Source organism: Vanessa atalanta, chromosome 7 (assembly GCF_905147765.1).
Source record: "Vanessa atalanta chromosome 7, ilVanAtal1.2, whole genome shotgun sequence".
NCBI lineage: Eukaryota > Metazoa > Arthropoda > Insecta > Lepidoptera > Nymphalidae > Vanessa > Vanessa atalanta.
This window is the reverse complement of record NC_061877.1, coordinates 12,344,358-12,365,205: the sequence shown is the minus strand read 5'-3', so window position 1 is coordinate 12,365,205 and position 20,848 is coordinate 12,344,358. Positions and strand designations below refer to the sequence as shown.

General features: G+C 30.6%; 2 protein-coding genes across 2 annotated transcripts in view; one reads left to right on the top strand and one right to left on the bottom strand.

Moving 5' to 3' along the window:
* Positions 1-20,848, bottom strand: part of LOC125065330 (angiotensin-converting enzyme) — a 161,858-nt gene that overhangs the window by 46,158 nt on the left and 94,852 nt on the right. The gene's annotated exons all lie outside the window — the stretch shown is intronic.
* Positions 1,922-6,840, top strand: LOC125065332 (skin secretory protein xP2-like). Its single transcript, XM_047672880.1, has 2 exons — positions 1,922-1,993; positions 5,526-6,840. The coding sequence occupies exons 1-2, from the start codon at positions 1,985-1,987 to the stop codon at positions 6,603-6,605; spliced, it is 1,089 nt and encodes a 362-aa protein (XP_047528836.1). The 5' UTR covers positions 1,922-1,984; the 3' UTR covers positions 6,606-6,840.

Genomic DNA, 20,848 nt, shown 5'->3' with positions numbered 1-20,848 from the left:
TCAAACGGAAACGTGATTGGTCGAATCGAAAATTGAAAATCGAACTGACGTTGTGAAATAAATCGGAATTCAGAACTTATTCACGAGAAATAGTCGTTTTAATGTGGGTGTATTTGTGTTTGTAATTTGCGAGTGTGTGGGAATGACATAGACGATTAAATGTCTGTATGAATAAGTTACTTGATCTTTATACGGTCGTGGGTAACAATCCATTTAATGCTATTTTCGTTAATAAGTGAAAGCAACGAAACTATGTTAAAATAATCTTTAAACTATATAGGTAACAATTTTATTTCTGGCATAATATGTACATATAGATACATATGTGACTGATTTTTATCCGAAAAATATTTCCTTACGAGGTTTTCCTTACCACCGATTACGAGATGAATTGAATTATAAATATAGGTACTTTCTTCTTGCCCATCCCTCAACATGACGTATCTTAAATATAAAAATGTTTTTTTTTTTCAGTTCATGTGTCAGGAGCTACTTTCCAACATCCTTTTACATTTTAACCTCATAATACTTTATAATTATTCAAAACATATTCATCTAATATATCTTATAAGAAATGAAAACTTACAGACGATTTCGTAACGATTCAAAACATGGTAGTTATGTTAATTAAAATATCTTCATTATAATAATATATTCGACCTTGGCAGTTATTTAAATCAAAATCGTCGTTATATTTATGTTCTCTTTGTTGAACTTATATTTTGGTGCATTCTCGTCCTATTGATAATGATTATTCTTAAAGTATGATTTTGCATTTCCAAAGAAATCTAGGTTAACTTAAGGAGTTCTGTATACATTTTAATTTGATATTAAAAACACTAAAAAGTCCAACGTAGAAATAACTAAGTTAACCCACGGTCGCGCCATTTGTATAGTTTCAATTTAATAATTGTTTTTATTTTCATTTAAACCGAGTTCAAGCGGTTCGGAGTACCGAACCAAATGATATCAAAATTGGCTCTGTGACTTGGTCATGTAGTGTAACAGACGTACATACAGTCTTACTTTCGCATTTATACCTAATAATAATTTATATATTATAAAGATTATGTTTGATGATTGAATATTTATTGAAATTTTATCATATTATACTTGCGTAACGCGAATCAAAAATAAATCGATTACGCCATATATTACGCAAAGTAAGCATTAGTTATTTAAATTAGTATTTATATTTAGTCTAGATACATAGCAGTAATTCACTCCAAATTATTAGATTGTCAATTTACAAGTATCAAAAAAACAAATGCCTACTAATATAGAGGATGTAAGCCAACTAACTTTGCATCCCTTATGCCAACAAACCTCATATAACTACAAAATATTGCCATAATCCTACAACCAAATCGAAAGGTTGATCCTTTGCTATGTTTATACTAAAAAAAAACTAAAACAAAAACATATTCAAAGAGTCCTCCGCGATATGTGAAACAAAATAAAAATTTCTTAATAAATATTGTGAATTACAAAGATCTGCTAAAATTACTTCACGAGACTAAGTAAGCATCTTTCATAACAATTACAATAAGAGTAATTCAAAAGCCGTAACGTTTTAAAGACACTGAGTAACATACTTTTTATTAGTTGTAGTTAAAATAAAATATAATTATAATTAAAATACAATAAATGCTTTAATTAATGAGTCGAACGTAAATATTCTAATTGATCTAATCATACACTATAAAACATCCAAATTCCAAAATACCGCACACTGGTCGAAAACGCATCTAATAGAGAAAAAAAATATTTATAATTTTTTAATAAACGAACGCACGGCGCGTCTATCCCCCGCATGTCGATCGAACGTACAAGTACGAAGGACTCTCGTAGCAAAACTCGCTCGGTCCCAACATTTAGAGGGGCTAGCGAAAGTTCTACCAAATAAACAACTATAAAAACACAAGGCACCGTCAGTTTTGCATCCAGTCCGATTCCCGACTCCAACCACCTTTCAAGAGGCATAATGAAGACGGTGAGTGAAGTCATTAAAGTCATTATAAGTGTTAGTGAGTGCAGTGAAGTGACTTCAAAAAAGTGTATCGTAAATCCGTGTCTCCCGAGCCGATCAGTGTTGTGTATCAATGAGTTTTTTAATATGAAACTCGTCACGGTGTGCGATCTAAACGGGATATGACACACTTTTTTGAAGTCAACACGCAATACATAATACCGATCATTGCGGATTAGATAAACATCTGTTTCGTTACCGTAGTCATTGTCAAACCTTATATGCGATTAAAATTGCAGCCATTAAAGTTTCAACGTCCAATTATAAACGTTTCATAAATCTTAAGAAGTTAAATGATTAAATTAATCGGAGTTATTTGTAAAAAATACTTATAATTTCATAATATTTAGCTAAATATTTTATTAAATATATCATTCCTTAAACGACGATCTAATTGAATTTAATCTGAAATCAAGTATAAATAATGAAACGCAATAGTTTCCGTTTCGTTTAAATAACTATCGCCTAACTATCATACTCGGATATAATGCATTCGTAAAATATTAAAAGTATTTTTTTTTTAATTAAAAGAATTATTCAAGTATTTTATTAATTATCAAATATTAAAAACTATTTTGAGGGCCAATCATGTAAATTTCATTTTTTTTCTATCACTTATCAACGATACAAATATTCATTCACATTCCATTAGTTATGTAAAAAGAGTCTAACAAATAAGGAGGATGTAATGTATTAAATAAACGCATAGAAATTTAATTTAAACAATGCGTTACTTTACCTATTGCATCACAATGCTTTTCCTTCATTGATTAAGACAGGTTTGGCGCGAACTAGGAAGAGAGACCATGAAACCTAGGTATTAAGTTGCTATAGGCTATCTTGTTACTTATGTAACACAATTACGGGATAAACAGATCTAAACTAACACATTACATAAAATCGTATCGTAAATACCTAAGTCACTGTAACATACCCGTAACGAGGACAAAAAAATATATTATCTTGTTAAATAATGTTTTATATTAACGTTATAGGTGAAGTATTATTGGATTATGTAAAATGCTTATTGATTTAGACCAAAGAGCTGTTTAAATTAATATATAACTATTATGCATTATTATTTGAATTGTTGTTTAAATATATGGAGCTAAGTTAATTGCAACAAAGAATAGATTAAAAAAACTCTAGATACTGAACTCTAGACCGTTTAACTAAGTTTTCTAATGAGTCCTGCTGTAACAAAATAAAGATAAAATATTTATACAAAATTACATTTATGTGTGTGCCTTAAAAATAATGATTTGTTTATCCACAAAAGTCTTAACGATCAAACTATTAATTCTTAAATTGATAGCTTGTTTGTCTGTTTCAAATTAACCTATAATAATTGTCGCTACTTGAGAAAATTATACCTTACACAATGTCCTGTATCGACTGGTTTTCGTAAACCTTATGCTATAAGGCTATATTTAAATATTTGCATTTTCTTACATTCATATTTTGTACGTTCTATGTTATTAGTGTTAGAGTAAGCTAGGTCTGTTTTATAATGTCTAGGCTGAATAAATACGGTTCAAATAAATTTACCGTATTAATAAAAAAAAAAACTTAAAGACTTAAACAAACTTTATAAAAAAACATAATGTATCTATCTAATGTAGTCGTAGATTTAAATTAAATAAATTTTAACTAATCATTATTTTTTTTTTAAAAAACACGAATCGTCGCACAAAAATACTTACAGATGACTTACGTTTAACTATTTACTGGAAAAAAGGTTAATTATGTTGTCAGTATTTGAAATTCATTCAATGCGAATACTATATTACAAAACGACTCATTTATTTGTATCCTGTATAACCTGGCTCACCTTAAAAGGCGTCTAAGACCGGTCGATCTCGTTTGATGCTTGGCGTCTATAAAAAAACTCCTCAAACACGTCAGAATTAGATAAGAGCTAGTACGTATGATTTAATCCATCAATATTTATTAATTAGTATCATTATTATTATAAAAGAATATTACTTCTGAAAATAGAATCAAACGATAAAAAAAATATTGTTTGTTTCATACAAAGAGTCAAGGCTTCCCCTTATATATCTAAGTGGTAATGTAACATTTCTCATAATAATAAGCACAAATGAACTAACAGAGTTCGGAATTAACCTTACAATCCATCTATTGTATGGTGGGACGTTGTTGCGAAAGACTCCTATATTTTCCCATACGCAATAACAAATTAACGCGTACTGTTTATTTAGACTTCGAATTGCTTAAGTTCATAAAGCATATAAAATGTAAAAAAATTAAAATAAATCATTATTAATATATAATAACTTTTTATTCAATTATATCATACATATAATAAGAGTACACGAAATAAACTTTTTGTTGCGGTTTATAGTGTTTAAATTATAGTCGACATTAACAATTATAATAACACTTAAATCAATAAATGGTATAAGAATTTAAAAGGCAACTTATAACCAGGATCGTAAGCATAAATGTTTATTAAATGTTTTTTTTTTATTGCGACTTGAAGACATACATACAGCCTATTTTGTATTTTGATCAAAAATTATTCATTAATAAGTAGAATAATTTATTTATTGATACTAGCAACATTTTCATATTTAAAGTAATGAGGTTGGTCAATAAAAATGTGACGTTTTTCTCATATTCCGTTATTGCGTAAGAGTTCAATTGTAATTTTTTTAAGTGTTTACTACTTGACATTCTGTCAGATGACACGAACGCAATCGATTTCGTAATAGCCGACTGATATTTTTACCGTTTTTATATCATTTTCACTATATTGACGATAAAACTTACATATTTACGTCAACGTCAAAGTACAATTAAAAGTGAATACTTCATAAAAGTTATATATAATTTAGATATAATAATCATTTGTGGATGGTTGGTTTTGTTATTATCATATATGAACAAATTATGCGAATATCAAGTATTTCGATAGATTAATTTTAGTAACAGACTATCTCCTATCGTCTGGATTAGTAAAGATTGCATTTAATTTTGTCATAAGTGTCACATTTGTTTCAACAGTGGAGCAATCATATTCGTCTCCATGTTTGTTTTACATAATGAATAAATCTAGGTTAAGTTGTTCGATACAGATTTGGTTAAACATACTCTTTGACATTATTTAATATAACACATTTGTACAACTAAATTAAAATTAAAAATGTCTTTTATCCGTATTAATAATAATAATTTTTCTACAGTCATAAAGTCAAATATACCATTCAATGATCAGTTCCGCAAAAACAAACCAAACATTTTTTTTTTGTCTCAAAAACTTTAATGCTAGTAGCAATTTCGTATCGCTGTTGACATAATGACACTCTTGTTGGTTCGACATGATTGATCGCTTCCATAGCATTATTTGCATAAATGTCACGACAAATATGCACACGCGAGGACGCATTTTCATCATCGTGCGTATCGGAAAACATGCGCAATTTTAACTAATTGATATTGTGACACGCTAATATTTTTTTTTTATTATTCACAGATCTGTTTAGTTTTTCTGCTGGTAGCAGCAGTAGCTGCCAGCGAGAAGAAATCTACAGAACAAAAGGCTGAGGGCCTCGAGAAAAAGTTGGACAAACGTGGTCTCCTGAACTTAGGATATGGATATGGCATCAGTGGTCTCGACGTCGGCTATATTGGTAGCGGTCACGGTCACGGAGGCGCTTACAACTTCGTCGACGAAGGAACTCTAGCTCACTCTGGCTACGGAATCGACCTTGGTGGTCGCACCGATGTCACAAGAACTATCACACTCGTCAAAGGAGTCCCATACGCCGTACCAGTCGACAGGCCCGTACCTTACCCCGTTGAGAAGCACGTGCCATACCCAGTAAAGGTACCCGTACCCCAACCCTACGAGGTCGTCAAACATGTGCCTTATCCCGTTAAAGAATACGTCAAAGTTCCCGTACACGTACCAGCTCCGTACCCAGTAGAGAAGAAAGTGCCCTACCCAGTCCACGTGCCCGTCGACAGGCCTTACCCCGTCAAAGTGTTGGTGCCCCAACCTTACCCAGTAGAGAAGCACGTTCCTTACCCCGTCAAGGTGCCCGTACCTCAGCCCTACCCCGTTGAGAAACACGTGCCATACCCCGTCGAAGTTAAGGTACCCGTTCCCCAGCCCTACCCAGTCATTAAGCACGTCGGTGTGCCCGTAAAGGTTCCCGTTGACAGGCCTTACCCCGTACATGTACCAGCTCCTTACCCCGTCGAAAAGCCAGTGCCCGTTGCTGTGCCAGTCGAGAAGCCCGTCGCTTACCCCGTACATGTACCAGTAGACAGGCCTTACCCCGTCCATGTTGACAGACCCGTGGCTGTGCCCGTCAAGGTGCCCGTGCCAGAGCCCTACCCAGTATACAAGCACGTCCCCGTTGAAGTAGAAAGGCCCGTGCCCGTCCCAGTCAAGGTGCCCGTCGACAGGCCCTACCCCGTGCATATTGAGAAGCACATTCCCGTCCCAGTAGAGAAGCCGTACCCAGTACCAGTTAAGTACCCAGTCTTCGTCAACGAGCACGATCACAACAGCCACTTGAGTTTCGGAGGCTCCTACTACGAGCACTAAGTAAATTAAGTTAGTTTATCATCCGCTATCGTCACCAGCGCTATTTATATCTCGCCTCTCTCGGCCGGGACACAGCAAAATTTTCTTTTGACTATTTAAACTGTCCTTCTATGAGATTTCATGTCATATAAGTGTACAGAAGGTACAGGGGTACGTGTACGATGTGATGCAAATGTTACCATTAATAGGTTAAGTCGACTGTAATATACGAAATAAATAAAAATAAGATAATAAAGCTATTCGTTTTATTTTTAATATAAACTCTATATATAACCGAAAATAAAAACTTTTTGTGGCTATATTGAGCACAAAGATTTAACGAAACAGAGCTCGAGTAAAAGAAAGGTTCGATGTTTTTTGACCAGGAAGCAAGACAGAGGTCACGCTATATAGAGTCGTGGAAGTAAGGAGTTGACAACCTTGGGTATGCTACGTGGTATTTTAAAATGCGATTAAAATAAACTAGTAGAAATTAATTTAATAGTAGATCAAGTGCTAGTCGAACTTGTGCTTCAAGGGTTCCTTAACAATCTTTTTGAGAATTTTGATACCGGAATACGTTATGTGCTTTCTGAGTAAATTTAAATGACCTTACTATTACTATTCTTGATAGACAGAAGACGATAAGGGTTTACCCTATGGGTACTATATACTATAATTATAAGATTTACACAGATACAGATCAAAGCTATTATAGCTTATTATAAAATTTATAATGAAAAATCGTTTAAAAAAATAGTTGCAAATATAATAATCATTATTATTATTATTAATAATTAACTAAATGACTCTTATAATATTTAATTTAAACGTTTTGATAACGACATTCAATATTTTGTTACATTTTATATTATGAAAAAAAGTTTTTAATTTTTATGATTATTTTCAGTATACAATAATTGTAGTATATTATGAAAAAAATGTTTTCAATGGCAGTAATTGAAACAAATACAAATCGTTCTTGACAATTTAGTATGCAGAAATATTAATGATATTATCATAAATATTAAAGTTTTATTAATATTGATTTTATGTTTATAACTCAAATTTTATAGTATAACAATTATAATACAGTTAGTTAATTGTCGTATTATGTACGCTCGTAAATCTATAATAGTATTAACAGATTTTCTATATAAATGTTTTTACTTAAATCATTTGAACATAAAAAACATGATAATGAGATTCAAGCCTCTCACGTCAATAGTTTAAAATTAGAATGGTTAAAAAACTGCACAGCGTTTTAAGCCTAGTTTTAAACGCTCTGCATCTTCTATATGTATGTACATAAGTTTAGTACTTTTATCAGTTGAGTAAGATGAAATATTAAGTCTCCAAATAAAATCAAATTACTTTATTCAATAAAGAAGCATTACACTTACTTATTGATTGTCAAATTAAACACCAACAATTCGGAAAAAAATTATCTTGACCTGGGAAGAACCGGCAGTGAAAGCCCAGCGGATTTTTTTTTGGCAATTTGTGAGTATACAAAATTGATTAGTTATATGAAATACTGTTAATTTCCTTATACTATGCATATTATATTAATAAACTTACCTTCCTTTCCTTTCCTCTCCTAAAGATTCATTTTACAGGAATAATTTTTTTTTTTTTTGTGTCTTGTTAATGAGGTATTAAAACCACGAATTATAATTATATATATATATATATATATATATATATATATTAATTTTATACACCCAAGTTAATGTTACCGTTCTTTACCCCTTTATTAAGAATAAGGATAATTTATCAATGTAATTGCATTATAATTATAGACAAACATTACAAGTCGTGGTACAGTCTAGTAGAATTATGCTTTAATTAAATACTATTTGATAAATGAACAATTTGTAACTATGGTAGACCTCACACAAGTAGGGCATATCGTGAGCGTAATACTACTGTTTAGGTTCGTTTATATCCACAGGTTTGTTATATGTTTAAGTAAAATACTATTTATTTAGTTCCTTATATATCAATTGACTTATTACAAGTCCAAGGTGCGTTTATATCGACCGTTTTATAATTCTAATTTATGTAAATAATCTAATCCTTTTAAAACCTCTGATGATAATATCGACGGACTAAAGCTTGCAGGATTAGCATTATTATTTATAATAACCAGATTATATTTCATTTTATAATTTAAAAATTATTTCAAATTTCGAATTCATTTATTAATAATGTACGGATCATTATGATTGAGAAATAATTGATTTCGACAATTCATTTTAAATAATGAATAAAAAAATATATTTCATAGTATCCGACGATGTAAAGATCTTCGGAGTACGTTCTTATTGAATCACCCAGACGTACTTTACTGCAAAACAATGAGCATATTGTCCCATTGTGTTTGATCTCACACGAAATACTATCGTGTATAAATGTGGACAAAAAGATAGTGAAATAAAAAAATAATTAAGACCTCTAAGGTCATGAATATTACGAAGCGGAATATTTCAAAACTTTTATAATACATTTTTTTTACATTTAACGTTATATTTTAATTAGGATTTTTAGTATCAAGCTCTATCAGTCATCATATTCTCCACCGCCGAACAGTAATTAATACTAAGTATTGTTGTGTTCCGGTTTGAAGGGCGAGAGAACCAGTGTAACTATGGGCGCAAATAACATCGTAGTTTTCGAGATTAGTTGCGCATTAAGGATGTAAAATATGGTTAATATTTCTTACAGTACTTATGCATGCACCAGTAACCATCAGGTGGCATACAAAATTCTTAATAGTTTGAGTTTATAAACTAGTATGATTGGACTTCTATTAAAGTTACAATTTCATACTCAAGTTGTTTCCATACATTGACTCGTTGGTTTAGTAGCTAAGATTCCGAGGTCGCAAGTTCAAATCCCGTTTTTGTAGGACATCATTATAAATTCAAATATATTTGCTTGATAAAATTACGAGCAGAGATGGCCCAGTGGTTAGAACGCGTGCATCTTAACCGAAGATTTCGGGTTCAAACCCAGGGAAGCACCACTGAATTTTCAGGTGCTTAATTTGTGTTTATAATTCATCTCGTGTTCGGCGGTGAAGGAAAACATCGCGAGGAAACCTGCATGTGTCTAATTTCAACGAAATTCTGCCACATGTGTATTCCAGCAACCCGTATTGGAGCAGCGTGGTGGAATATGCTCGAAACCTTCTCCTTGAAAGGAGAGGAGGCCAGCAGCGGGAATTTTACAAGCTGCTAACGATAAAATTACGACCGTTCAAATGTTTTTTTATCGGAGATAGGGCATGGACGATATATACATTCTCACCTATATTTCATTAGATAAGAAGATTATTGATAATACAGATTATTTTATTGATGTAAGTATTTCTACAATTAATAGTTATTATATTATTTAATAGTAAAGTAAATTAGTAGGTATATGAAATTTGAAATTATCTAGAACGGTTTTTGTTTTTGCTTTATTAAATAATTTAAATGTTGAATAGTTTTGAGTTTAAAATTGTATTGAAGATGATTATTAATTTTCAATACCATTTTTTAAAACTTTTTTATTATTCATGTTGTATTACTCTTCTTTTGTATTATTATCAAATTAAAAATGATATCTAAATCAACCGTTCATGAATTCCTTCGTAAATCCTGGATTAATCTTCCGGTCATGGTGATAACCATCGAACATGTAGAATACGGGGAACTTAATCAAAAACTTTCAAAAATTGATTATTACACACCGGAACATGTGAAAAATAAATTCAAATTAAAAAAAACATAAAATTAAGAATGAAATCTATTTTTAAATTTTATAATTTTTTTTTCTCTATTTTGTCTTAGCTAGTTGGATGCAAAATATTCAGCCGATGTTACATGTTCTATTGTTCGAATAGAAAACGTGAGTTTAATCTATTAGACAGTTGCGCCATCTATTTTAATTATGCGTTAACTGCTTTATAGCGTATAACCATGTGTGATGTGAAAGTATTGTTTATTGCAGTTTTGATAATGACCGACAGAGGGCTACATGTAACCATTGGCAATTAAATTAATTTGATTGAGATATTCTAGAGAATGAATGAATGAATCTGGATATATCTGCGTGTTGATACATATATGCCAAATTTTCATTTGACACGAGTAGATCTCCTCACAATGACACAAGATAAATTATAAACACAAATTAAAAACCAGGGTTCGAATTCGGAGTCATTGGTTCAGCTTTACGTCTTCTAATCTGGGTCAACGAGGACCGTGGTCGTTAATAAATATAAATGTGCGAGAAAAGTATGGTTTTTTTTTATGACGTGACTGTATTTTTAGATGTTGAAAAAGAGTAACTACTGATTTTCTTACCGGTTCTTCTCGGTAGAACCTACATTACGAAACCGGTGGTGGTAGCTTTACTTAATATCGTTTGTTAAATGATGATTCAAAAGTGCTTGTAAAAGCCTACTTGGGCCATCTGAAGGGAAATAGGCATCACTCCCATATACATGCGTAAGAAAATTCAACCATTCCTCAAAACACCATTGGTTGGCGTCGACATAATCTCCTTGTGCCTTTAGTAACACTGGCTTCACATCTTAAATAATTAAATTAAACCAGAAATAAAACCCAAGGAACATTCGTGCAAACTCATAATAATAATTTACATAATCGTTTAGAGATTGGCATATATATAAAAAAGTATGATTGTTACGCTTGTTACGGTTTCATAAGCTAATTAAATATTACTTAAACTTCATATGCGTTGGATATGAATTTTACACGAGACATATTTATGGAGTTTTCCTGAATTGCCAATCGATTCTTATCGAAGAAAAAGTATGATTTTATGTATATATTTTTTTTAATTTTTTAATTAATTTACATTTTATGGCTCCACATAATTAATTATATACAGTTTATATTCAATCAAATCAAAACATACTATATTCAAGTAAGCGTTTTTACGCGTTACAAGCACATCATATAAAAACCTAAATCATAAGTTTACAGAGTTTTATCCAACGTAGAACCGGTGGTAGTTTTACGGTTCGGAATGCACTACCGAGAAGAACTGGTAAGAAATTCTTTTCCGATATTTGAAATACAAAGTAATATATTTACTAAAACTATTATTAAATATCAAAATTGAATTTTATTCAGATTATAATAAATATATATGTATGACTTTCTATTCAAACAATGCAAGCAAAACAAATATTTATTTAATAAAATATACAGTGATTAATTAATTTGTATGCCTTGCTGTACATACGACCTTATTATAATAATAAATCAGTAAAAAAATATGAAAGAAATCAAAGAAAAACTTGCTTAAATATTAGCAACAAATGTTGCCACAGGTGATAATAATTTATCATATTTCAGAAGTTAAATTATAACCTGGTATGTAGAGTCGCTTTACCACGGATCTTGCTTCATAGAGATTAATGAATTTACGTTGGTGGATTAATGTTATTGAATAACAATCGCCTTTTTTTATTAATTCTAATCTATACTATTTATTTACGATGATGATGTATATTCGTAATTCAAATATTTAATGATGACTAGCGTTTGATGAGTTATTGAAATATTAGAATTTTGAGAAAAAAATATCACGAATTTTTACATCAAATTAGCTTAGAATTTTTTTATCGTATTTCCATTTCTATTGACAACTCTTATGTTCCTTAGTAGTTACCAAATAATAAAGAATTGTTTGACTAACAGAGGATAGCTATTTACAGATTTTTATATATATACTACAGAATTTGCACTTAAGCCGCGCGAAATTTATAAAACTATAATTACACTACACAAAACGTCACCCCCCATGCTACCAATTCGAGGGGTGAATTTAAAAAAGTATCCTTAGTCCTTTCCCGGACTCAAACTATCAACAAATATCTGTTAAAGGTAAGCAAGGATTCATCTTGCAACAGAGCAACTTACAGAGTTAGAGTATAATATTTATTTACGTCGCGTTTCAAAGTAATAAAAATACCGATCACCATTAATCTGTACTTATAAAAAACTTATCGCGAATGAGAATCAAACCCGCCACCGATAGCGCGGGAGTATTTTACAGTGACCAGAGATCGAACCAGTCCAAACGCTATCAAGATCAGTAACGAAGTTGTTAATTATGTGGAATAAATAGTGTTATTAAAAACATAAATAATAATCAGTCATTACAAACATAACGCATTACACAAGTAATAACATCACAGTTGAGTGAGGAGATAGAAATTAGAATGGTGTAACAGTTACTCAACGGACAATTCGAGAAAAAAAAAATACAGATGTTAGATTATACTTCTTTTTATCTGTGTAAATACATACTCCACCTTTTACTTCGCGGGAGGGCTTTATACAAACTTATTTTGGTAGATACCCACTCACAATGTATTTAGTGATACTTTTTATGTTCAGTTTTGAAGGGGAATCAATCAGAGTAGCTACAGTTCACAAGGGATGTTCTAGTTCCCAAGGTTGGTGGCACATTGAATATGTAAGACTTGGTTTTGGCGGTGGTGACCACCAACCATCAGGTGGTCCAATTGTTTCCTATCTATATAACATATATATGAAACGCCTAGATACGCATAGATAGTAAGATGAACATCACATGTATTATGTGTCATCTTACAAATGATTAAAGGGGATCCGTAGGGCTATTCCGTAACAAGAAACTCGAATCTCATCGCAGAACACAACTGTGAAATGTTATTTGAAAAAATTGAATTCTTACAGAATCAATTCGTATCTCACATGTGAAATATTGACAACTTTTTTTTTTAATTATGGCTTTTATTTGAACAACCGACTCAAGATTATACTTAATTTTGATAAGTTTTTCCTATAAATTTTATAATCATTATTGTGTATAGATTTTCATTTTTTAATAATAAATATGAATATTGCTTGTCTAATATGAATACCGACTTATTATGTATATTTAAATATATAGGCATAAGGAACAACTAACTTTACACGTGACTGCAGTTGTCACACAGTACAACTAAAAAACAACTGAAACATTTTTTTAGCCCATATACATTGGTGCTGTAAGAATTTTTAATCATTCCTTACATCTTCAATGCACCATCTACCTTGGGATCCCTTGTGCCTATGTTACACTAGGTCACTCATCCTTCAACCCAGAACACAACACTACAAAGTATTGCTGTTTGGCGGTAAAATATATGATGAGTGGGTGGTACCACCAAGTAATCTGACGGACGCTTTTTTATTACACAACGTTTAAGCAATATCCGCTCAAACGGCGTCCTTTCATATCATTACAAAGATGAACAACTTATTAAACTCGTTTTGAAGTTCCAAATTTATATATCATCGTTGCGTAACTTGCACGATTATAATTGGGTATGTTTTGATATAAATTTATTTTACTGTAACATTTTTGTTACAGTTTCTCAAAATTTACACAAAAATATATATAATAGTAGATGATGATCATAACTTATCATACATATATATTATATATATATATATTTATTTTATAAACGTTGTAATTATTAAACATCTATATTTTTTATTTAGGTGGTTTAACTAACAATAACCATTTTTTACACAGCATTCTGAACGCACCCGTAAACGTCAAACATGGCCGCCCGTTGAACTGTCATGTCATGAATTTCAAGGATTTAATATCGAAATATCTCTATAATACGAATTTTGCGAATATATGTTGTCGACTAAAAATTAATTTTTTTAACGATCTTTAATTGTGGATAGGTTTCGATCGAATCTATAAATTAGTAATTAATAATTAACATAAAAATTCAGTTACCTCGTAATTAAATTAATCCTTTATCTTTACCTACATAATGAAATTAAAAATATATATTTGTTTTAAAGATAACCTGTGTATACCTAAATAATAATTATATGTAAAATATGAATTTCCAGGTTCCATAGAAGAAATAACAATAAATCATATTTATAAAAAACACTTATACAATATAAATACAAAATATTAAAAAAAAATCTTATTAAAATTATGATTCTTCGCGAGACGAAAGTTCAGGCTCAACTGTAGCTCTTAATTAAAATATTCTAAGTGATGACCCTATCATTCTGTTTGTAAAACGAAATAAGACGCACATCTTACCGACTCATATTTTTTTATTCTTTCACTGTCTGTACACTGGCTGGTACCCTTCACAGTAAAATGCAACATGATTGCATTGTATCTTATCAGGGACAAATGGACTTGCACATACCCCCCACTTAATGATATAATGATAATGATTGTAAAATAAGTATAAACCGCTGTGTCAAGGACAATAAATAATCGGATTTTTTTGAAATTCATATAATTATATATATAAATGCGATGTACGTATATTTATAACAATAGCCCTAAACAGTTGCATTGATTTTGATGGAATATATTTTTTTGTACTTTTAAGGTCTGGATGGTTCGTAACTTAGTACTAGGTAGGTAGTGTTGTTTATAAAAAATAGTTTCTTTTTTTAAATTAATAATTTAATTATTAATTAAGAAATCAGGACGGACATCACGTTGAAATATAGATGTAAACCTCTATATACATATGTATATTACTTATTATATCGTGACGTTATTATCACAAATAGCGTCAAGTGAAACTAAGTACCTGCGTAGTAAGTACAAATACTATTATAATATCATTAAGAAAGTAACAAACGTTGGTCCGCTTAAACATTCATTTGTATGTAAATTGCGTATCAAGATTGTATGTTTGATGCAATCGGAACGAATCCATTGCCTTAAACGTTATTACGATAATAAACACCTTGTATAGCGGTGGCCAGTTTAATATGTATATATGTAACGTATAGCATGTTCGCTAAAAATGCTTGCCCTGATATTAAAATTAAAAATAATAAAAAATATATTTTATGAAAACAGGCAATGTTATTTTTTTAATGAGAGTAAGTAGTACAGCTACTTTGTAGTATATTGCAAGTCCGTTACGTTGCTGAGACGCTACCAGTCATGATATGTTCATTTTTGAAGGGTGAGTGAGTCCTTGTAACTAAAGATTCAATGGATATAACATATTAGTTCACAAGGTTGATGGTGCGTAGGTTATCTAAGGATATATTATACAGCGTCAATGTCTGTCGATGGTGTTCACGTCAACCTACATATTTCATAAATCAAATCTATCAAGTACAATCTAATATGTTTAGGAATAAATAAAAGTATTATTATTTTACAGTCAAAACACGTTCTCGAATATGACTTTTTGCTGATATTCACTGAAAGTACGTTTGTCAAAATTAAAAGTCAGTATTACATTTTATTCAAATAAACCCATATAAATAGTCAGACACAAGACTCTTTACATACATACTACATTTTTTTTTTTTTTAAATATACCTCTAATCATTATATATACGGACATACATTAGGTTTTATTCAAATAAATATTTATACAAAATTATTTTTTGTTAAATATAAATGTATTTTTATTATGATACCCTATGCTCTTTTCGTGAATATATGGCTTCAAATATTATTATATTTTCACAAAAAAATTCAATTAATTTTAAGGACGCACATTTGTTAATCGAATGTCTATTAAACTGCATCTTGAATTCGAAAAATCAAATATTATTCACCACGCCTTAATTTTAGACGGAAAGTCAATAGTGCATCCATACCATAATACTAGTATTGCGACATTGATGAGCTCTAGGCTTTTTTAAATGTCGACTATTAGTAACCTTGACTAATCTATGAAATATATTTAAAAGAAAAAAATATATACGTTGTTATGTGTGCGTATGTCTGTCGTCTTAAAACATATCTTGATTCCATCATCCTTGATGAAGAATTAACACTCTAATTTTTTAAATTATTTTGGCTTTGTTTCAAAGCAACCAAAAATTATAACAGTCCTATATGACAATCTTTATCTAACAGAGAGGCTGCAAAAACCCGGGCGCCACGCGTTGGGTCTCCTCGATATGGTCAAGTCGTCGTTCATCGGTGAAGCGCCACAAAAGGTATAAAAATCTTTTTAGGGCAATCGCCAGAACTGCTTGCACTTGCTTGTTATCTCTAAGATAATATTAAATAATATCTCTAAGATAAGATTAAGGCTTAAGAAGGGTGACATCATCATGCAAAGCTTATTGAATTATACTTAAAATCCTGCTAGGTATTAATTACAATCTTAACTCCAAATATAATTAAATGAATCCTGATAATAGGTCTAATACAAAATAATATAAAATTAATACTTTATAATGACTCGTGTTTTTATAACGACATCTTCCTTTTATAATTTGCGAGTGAATTTTTAACATAGATCACAAATTGAAGAGCTATTCTGTAACGAACTCGAAACTGACCGCAGAAAACTGTCGTAATTGTCAAAAAGCGACGTGACATTGACTATATATTTTTTATATCTATGAGATACATCAAAGAAACAGCGTAAGTATAAGTATAAAGTCGGTTGTCAATATTTCACGAGGGAGAGATATGAAATTAGTCCTATTTGAATGAAACAGTTGAGTTACAAGGAAAATACGTTAAGGTTATTTTGTTAATTTCACAAACATAATGTCAGCACAAATACAATTTGAATTTATTTTAAGCTATTAATAATATGTGATGATATAATTAAATTGTAAAAGGAAAACTCGAGTAAGTGTACACGGCTTTAATTCTTTTTTTTTTATTTTGTTTGCAGTCTTAATCTCGCAACTTGGTTTCGAAATTTCGTATGCCACACGTACTTTCAAATTACGTTTTTTTTTTTCTTTTCGCTCTACGTATTAAATTAATGTTCTAACTTATATTCCGATGGATATTGTGTGCTTAAAGTTAAACAAACACTTGGCCGTTAAATTGAATATACATATAATAAAATTGAAATGTCTGTTTGTAATATTAAAATAACCACTTTTTACTAAATACATATGTATTGACGGTAAATATACCAAAATAACATTTTTTCAATTAATTTCTGTTTGTTTGTCTATTTGTTCCTGCTAATCTCTGGAACGGCTGAACCGATTTTGATGGACTTGAACTTTCACTGGCAGATAGCTGATGTAATAAGGAGTAACTTAGGCTACAAAATTAACTTTTTTGCTAAATTAAAACGCGCACGAAGTCGCGGGCACAGCTAGTTAGTAATACATTCAAAGATACATACATATATATAAATCTTTTGAACTTGAGTATGTACTGAACTTTAGATTATTTTTTTGGGTGTTTAAGTGAGTTTCTGCAAAGTTTATATTGGACCCGATACGTAGCGCTGCAATCGAGACCCAGATTTTTTAATTTTATTAACCATAAATAATCTCATTTTCCCGCGCGAATTCGAGGCTAACTTCTTCTAAAAAAAAGAATATAGTCCTGTAAATTTTCTCCTCTTCATTTGAGGAGAAGGCTTATAGAATATTCCACCTCGCTGCTTTAATGTGGGTTGGTGAATAAATAGTTGTAGGATTAAGTAAACTTATCAACGGTACGTAAAGTCGACTTTTTGAAGCACCGGCATAAATCTTACAGTTTCTTTTGTAATTTTTTAATCATATATAATAAACTAGTATGAAAATTAATGAAAACAAACTTTTTATCATCTAAAAAATTGTAAAGAGAACAATAATGCGCATACAATAACAAAAACTTATTTAATTTAATAATATGATTTTAATATATATAGCTAAATACAGATTTGCTGCATTTTATTATGGATTTTATACGTATGTTTTATATATTGTTAAAAAATATTTTTTTAATGAATAATCAAGATTTATGCTCGTAAACTATTCATGCAATCTTTTACGCCATAACATTGATTATAATATTATTAAAAATGAAGCAATTAAAGTTGTAACTATTAACGGAGCCAACCGGACCGCCCGTCACAAATGAAACTTTTTATTGATTATATGATGTGCACGCGCACTGTGCAACGCCAAGGTCATTTCCACACCCACAAGAAAGGAGGTTACGTTTAACGGGAGTGACGGAGTTACGACATTGTGAATGGACCCTATCTACAACTGTATCTGTCATAACATTATGAGACTCGTGAGTTTTATTTGAATACAAGCTGTTGTACTACATCTAGACTTTTATACACAGATACGGAAAGTGCTCTAATTTTGAATAGAAATTCAGTGTAATTGCCTTAGAATTGATATTGGAAGTGACCCAGTAGTACGAGAAGATCTCGAGCGAAGGTCGCGGGCAAGCACCGAACATACATACATACCTCATGTTCATAATAAATGAGCTTTTGTCATCATATTAAAGTAATACAGTACCGATCATTAATTCTTTAAGAAATATATAATAAACATATATATTCGTAACTAATTATATAATTACGTTATGGATTTACTTTCATTTTATAAAGGTTATATAACTGTATATGTATTGTCATTTAGGTCAAATTATAAGACTGTAACTCTCGATGTCCTGGATTCAATTCCCAGACCGAGCGAATGAACATTTAATAGGGATTCTGATAACGAATTGGTAGGTTATGCGGATACAGTAATTTGTCCTGCACCTCATTTATTTTCGGATTATAAGGGCGAATGAATTAAGAGCGCCCTTTTGTTAAGTAGCGCCTTCTTTCCAAACCGGTAGTAATTAATTGAATCATGTTAAACGACGATTCAAAAGCCTGCTTGAATAAAGTACATTTTTTTTTTGAATAATCATAAACAATGAAATTAAAAAAATACCCAATAAATAAATAAATGAGTGTATTTATAGAATAGAGAATAAATGTTATTTAAGTATATTAAGTAGATTAATTAATACTATAACACCTACATGTTTGACAGCTTTATATTAAGAATTTAAATAGGTATATTCCGTACAGAATTTAATAACAGCCGTATAAATCACTACCTCATGGAATCGAGGTAAGAATGCGAGCAGCATTTTCTCGTTGAATCGTAACTCGATCGTCTGGGCGAAAATAAACTAGTCAATGACTATGAAGAGTCATAGTCATTGACTAGTTATTATATGATTAATAAAAGCTTTTTTTGCTAACACTATATTACACTATGAAATTTGTAATAAAAAAAAATATACAATAAAAAGAACAATTTTATAGTATACGCTGAATGTTGATGTTATGTATAATTTCATAGTATATTGATATAATTTTGAGTGTCTAAATAGAGTTTTATTCATTTAAATTATCTTTTCTTAAATCTTAAATTACTTTTGTTAAAAAAAATAATTTTTAATTAATATAAATTTTTTGTTGACTTTTAAAGTAGATACCGTTCACTTTTCCTCATTTACGTTTAATTTAAAATAACTACAGATTTTGTCTGAGCTGTATTCTTTAAGCAATACTGTTTAGGTGATTAAAATGATTACATACACTGATATTATTCTAGTTAAAATTATTTTCGGAACGCTAAACTACATCAAATATAAAATTTCATACTATACAATGATTTCATCTCATATAATTACGGTAATCTCGTATTACACTTGTTGATTTGCCAATCTAACGGTTGAAAGTGTAAAGCGATTCGCGATTGGATATCGAAACTTTGTTTTTCCTAGCCAATGTCCCACTAAATTATCATAAGGATAAAATATTCCATTTTCAAAAAGTACTCCATATTTTTGATTGGGATGTAATGACAGATTAAATTGTTACTTACATAAGAATATTAAGGCTTTAACTTAGTAACTTGTTTGTTAGTGTTAGTTACAAATTTTGACGTGGAATGGTGACAAGAATGTTGTCAACATTTCTCCGTTGAATCGCAATTCCGATCCTCTGGGCAAAAACTAGCCCTTCTGTCGCCAGTGGAGGCAATAATGCGAGGTGTAATTTCGTCTACGGAAACGTATTCTTCCATGGATAAGTCGATTAATTGACATTAATACTATTAAAAAAACAAATACGTATGTGTCTCGGGTCGGCCGACAGAAGTGATAATTTAAGCTGTCTGAAATACGGCTAGGGCTGCGGGTTAGAGTGAGAGAGGAGGAGCCTGCCTTATACGTTAGAGTAAGGGAAGCCAGAGTGGCGCCGTAACGCGTTACGTAACGAAGCTGTTCCCATAAGAAGGTATAACTTCAAAAAGTATTTTATATACAAAACTTAGATAATATATATATATATCAGCAAATACAATTTGGTAATTATAGAAGATTAAGTAAGTTTATATAATTCAGTTAACAGCATAAAATTGTATTTATTTATATAGTGATTAATTTTTATCAAATGATCTAAATATACATTATAAGAAGTGTAA